The sequence below is a fragment of the Protobothrops mucrosquamatus genome, unplaced genomic scaffold (assembly GCF_001527695.2).
Source record: "Protobothrops mucrosquamatus isolate PMUCROS unplaced genomic scaffold, P.Mucros_1.0 scaffold2302, whole genome shotgun sequence".
In the NCBI taxonomy this organism is placed as follows: domain Eukaryota; kingdom Metazoa; phylum Chordata; class Lepidosauria; order Squamata; family Viperidae; genus Protobothrops; species Protobothrops mucrosquamatus.
In genome coordinates this window covers 56,455-60,832 of record NW_015388388.1, presented here as the reverse complement: position 1 = coordinate 60,832, position 4,378 = coordinate 56,455, and the positions used below count along the sequence as shown (strand labels likewise).

Below are 4,378 nucleotides of genomic sequence, written 5' to 3'. Positions count from 1 at the left end.
TAAGAATTGCATTAGTTTAAATATGAGGCAGCAAATGCTAAGGGGAAAAGAGAGGCAAGATTTAATGTGGTACTTTGAGATTTCTGTTAAAGAAATTTTTGTATGTTATCGAATTGTCGGTTAACCCAGCCGCCATGTTGCTTTTTAAAGACTTAAATGTAAAATTAGGAAATCAATAAAAGGTTGATGGGTGTGCTTTCTATTTCCCCTTCTGCGAAATCTCCTGAGCTTGGTTGTTTTCTTGTGGATATTTCATCACCCAGCTAGGTAACATCATCAGGGCATGTCTGATGAAACATCTGCAAGAAAACAAGCCAGCTCAGACAGCACCCAGAATCCCACAGTTCAACCCTCAGCTACAAATATTCCCTCCGGTTAATTTCCTTTTTTGTGTGGCTTGTGTTCCATCTAGAGAAAAAAACACAGATGTCTCTCTGAAGAGACACGGGATGTTGGGAGTGAGAAGGAGGCGCTGCAGACTAAGCAATGGTCAGATAATAATAATAATAATAATAATAATAATAATAATAATAATAATAATAATAATAATAATAATAATAATAATAATAATAATAATAATAATAATAATAATAGCCCTTGGGTGCACCCAAAACAACTGGAACACCACTTGAACACCATCATCGGCATTGACAAATTCGCCATTAGTCAATTGCAAAAGGCGGCCTTACTAGGAACTGCTTCCATCCTGCGATGATATCTGTAATACCATCAAACATCCACATCTGCCTCTCCCAGGTCCTTGGGAAGGACTCGATAGGTAGACAAAAATGCCAAATCCAGTTTGAACATCTGGCTGATTGTGCAATGATTTTTATTATTATTATTATTATTATTATTATTATTATTATTCTGCAAGAAATATCATTTGCCTTTAAGCAAGAAGTGGTGGGATCATAAAATAGAGAAAGTCATAGAACACGATAAAGTTAAACTGCTCTGGGACTTCAGAATTCAAAAACAGACAAGCACCTACAACATAACACCCCGGACTTAACAATTGTCGATAAGAAAGACAAAAAAGTCTGGATAGTGGACATGGCAGTGCCTGGAGACAGCAGAATAGACGAGAAAGAACTGGAGAAGATAACAAAATACAAAGACCTACAAATAGAAATAGAAAGACTGTGGCAAAAGCAAGCAAAGGTAGTACCAATAGTAATAGGCGCCTTGGGTGCAATCCCAAAACAACTGGAGCACCACTTGAACACCATCATTGGCATTGACAAATTTGCCATTAGTCAATTGTAAAAGGCAGCCTTACTAGGGGCAAAACTAATTTAAGGACTGTCTCGCTTAGCAAGGAACATGTTGGGCTCAATTGTGGTCGTAAGTCGAGGACTACCTGTAAATGAAAAGGCTATGCAACTCTCTCCAAACAATGATGCCTACATTCCCTGATGTGCAGCGACGAAACAATCTAATCCAGGTTATCCCAAAGATGCTTTTTGACGAGGCAACTGGACTTTCTTGTTTTTTCTTGGAAGACGTTTTGCTTCTCCTCCAAGAAGCTTCCTCAGCTCTGACTGGAGGGTGGGGAACGGAAGGATTTATACTCCTTGCAGACAGCTGGTCATTTGTATCCTTTTAGAGAGTCGTTGAGGCCACTTGAATCAGGGCTTTTCAACCGGTGGTACGCGTACCATTAGTGGTACGTTGGCACCTGGCAGGTGGTACGTGTATGACGGGTTGAACAGCACTGTAAAAAAAACAACGTAAAAAAAGTGTAAAAGTGGATGAGGTGAAGCGCAGCAGCGCCGCACAGGCTTGTGGGAAAGTCAGCTGGAACTGCACGTTGCCTGGGTCCTACTGAGAGCCCAGGATCAAAGCGCGCAGCTCCAGCTGATTGCTGGCGGCCTGGGGGTGGCAGGCAGCCTCACGCAGTCTTCAGGTGGAGATTCAGCTGGAGCTGCGCGACACATTGCCTGGGTCCTGCTGAGAGCCTAGGATCGGCGCGCGCAGCTCCAGCTGATTGGGGATGGCAGGCGGCCTCACGCAGTCTTCAGGCAGAGATTCAGCTGGAGCTGCAGGAGGCATTGCCTGCCTGGGTCCTGCGGAGAGCCCAGGATCGGCGCGCGCAGCTCCAGCCGATTGGGAGTGGCAGGCAGCCTCGCACAGTCTTCAGGCAGAGATTCAGCTGGAGCTGCGCAAGGCATTGCCTGGGTCCTGCTGAAGGGGAGAGAAGAGAGGATATTAAAGGGGGTGAGGGAAGAGAGGATATTAAAGGGGGTGAGAGAAGAGAGGATATTAAAGGGGGTGAGAGAAGAGAGGATATTAAAGAGGGTGAGAGAAGAGAGGATATTAAAGGGGGTGAGAGAAGAGAGGATATTAAAGGGGGTGAGGGAAGAGAGGATATTAAAGGGGATGAGAGAAGAGAGGATATTAAAGGGGATGAGAGAAGAGAGGACATTAAAGGGGGGTGAGGACTACCTGTACTTTTTTCCATTTTGTTTTGGTCATCAAGTTTTTGACACCTTGCTAGGCGACTGGTGATACTTGAATATTGCCATATTCTAAAAGTGGTACAATCGGTGAAAAGGTTGAAAAGCCCTGACTTGGAGGCTTACCTGTGGCCTCAGGGTCACTTGAGTGGTGCAAATGGGTGTGGAGCCTTCTTGGAACTGCTGAAAGGACCGTGTTGCAGACTGGAGATGGATGGTGTCATATCCCTCCCCCTCTGTTGAGAGAGGGCTGTTTAGTTTTGACCTAGATGGCCTCTTTGACCCCTCTTTCAAACCAGTGGGGCCTGCTGATTCACACAACCTGTTCTCCTTCTCCTTCCTTAGGTCCCAAGCGAGACGTTCACGCGGCCAAAGGCTTTATCCTGGAGATGTACAGTGACATCTTCCATCAGTTCCTTGACGGGCCTCTTTCTGGCGGTTCCCTTTCTTCCTTCAGACCCCGGTTCCTTTATCACCATTACACCTGTGCCACCGACACGCAGAACATCTGCACGGTTTTTGCGGATATCAAGGACGCCGTCCTAGCAAGCTACTTGGAAGAGTTCAACCTGGTTTGAAGAGGTCAGCTCCAGATGCATCCAGGAATTGCTGGGCGTGCAATCCAGATGTTGCGGGCTCCGGAGAGGCTGAATTCACAAAGAAGCATTCCTGTTGGTGTGCCAGGATGGAAGGTCACTGTTCGTCACATTTTTTTGCACCATCTTCCTACGGGAACCTTGGATGGACCGGGTGAATCCGAAGTCTCCCTGCAGGGAAGGATTTTTTTGAAAATAACATTGCAGCTGCCCCACTGAACAGGAGATTTGCAACTTAACAGACTAACAGAGTTGGGGGGGGACCTTGGAGGTCTTCTAGTCCAACCTAGGAGACCCTACACCGTTTCAGACAAATGTTTGTGCAACTTTTTCTTAAAAAACCTCCAGGGTTGGTGCACCCACAACTTCTGGAGGCAAGTCGTTCCACTGATTAACTGTTCCCACCGTCAGAAATTTTCCCCTTCATTCTAGGTTGACCCTCTGCTTGAATTAGGAGAGCCTTAGTCTCACAAGAATGACCTAAAATGTTGTGAGATGGAGACAGAAGGATAACATTTTGACCCGGGACGAGGAGGAGAACATGAACAGGAGCAAGCAAGTTGAAGAGATCAGGAAATCAACTCTGAAACAGCAAGTGGAGATAAGAAAGTTCACTCACCCAGCATCTGGGTGTTGAACCCACCAGGGTGAAAAGGCAGCTGAAGTCACACAGGGTGTGACAATGTGTGACAGAACGCGGCGGTCACAAGATGTACAATGAAGATTGGACAGAAGGCTGGTGGGAAGAATACATAACCTAAAGATTATGTAGATAGAACTGTAATGGGGTTTATGTGTATATAAATATATGAATGTACAGGCAATCCTCAACTTTCAAACATTTGTTTAGTGACTATTCTAGGGGTAGGCAACCTTGGCTCTTTTATGACTTGTGGACTTCAACTCCCAGAATTCCTGAGCCGGCATGGCTCAGCTTGGAAATCTCTCCCTTTCCCCTCAGCATGGCTGGCTCAGGAATTCTGGGAGTTGAAGTCCACGAGTCATAAAAGGGCCAGATTTGAAGACCCCTGCAGTAGCCTAACCTCATACGACCGTCTTACTGATTCGCCAAGGTGTGGTGCACCCAGCCACGTGCACTCCAAAGTCTGCCTATGGGGGTAGGCAACCTTGGCTCTTTTATGACTGGTGGACTTCAACTCCCAGAATTCCTGAGCCAACATGGCTCAGCTTGGAAACCTCTCCCCTTCCCCTCAGCATGGCTGGCTCAGGAATTCTGGGAGTTGAAGTCCACGAGTCGTGCCTTTGCGGCCTCTGACCCGACGTAGATCTCGATTGGCTCCCTGGTTTACCGAGGAGCTGAGA

General features: G+C 46.4%; 1 protein-coding gene across 1 annotated transcript in view; it reads left to right on the top strand.

The window, feature by feature from the left end:
* The window catches only part of GNA15 (G protein subunit alpha 15), a 22,612-nt gene extending 19,575 nt beyond the window's left edge, over positions 1 to 3,037 (top strand). The window contains exon 7 of the mRNA XM_015824641.2: positions 2,805 to 3,037. Within this exon, the coding sequence (XP_015680127.2) occupies positions 2,805 to 3,037 (233 nt within the window). The remainder of the gene's footprint in view (positions 1 to 2,804) is intronic.
* Positions 3,038 to 4,378: the final 1,341 nt, after the last annotated feature.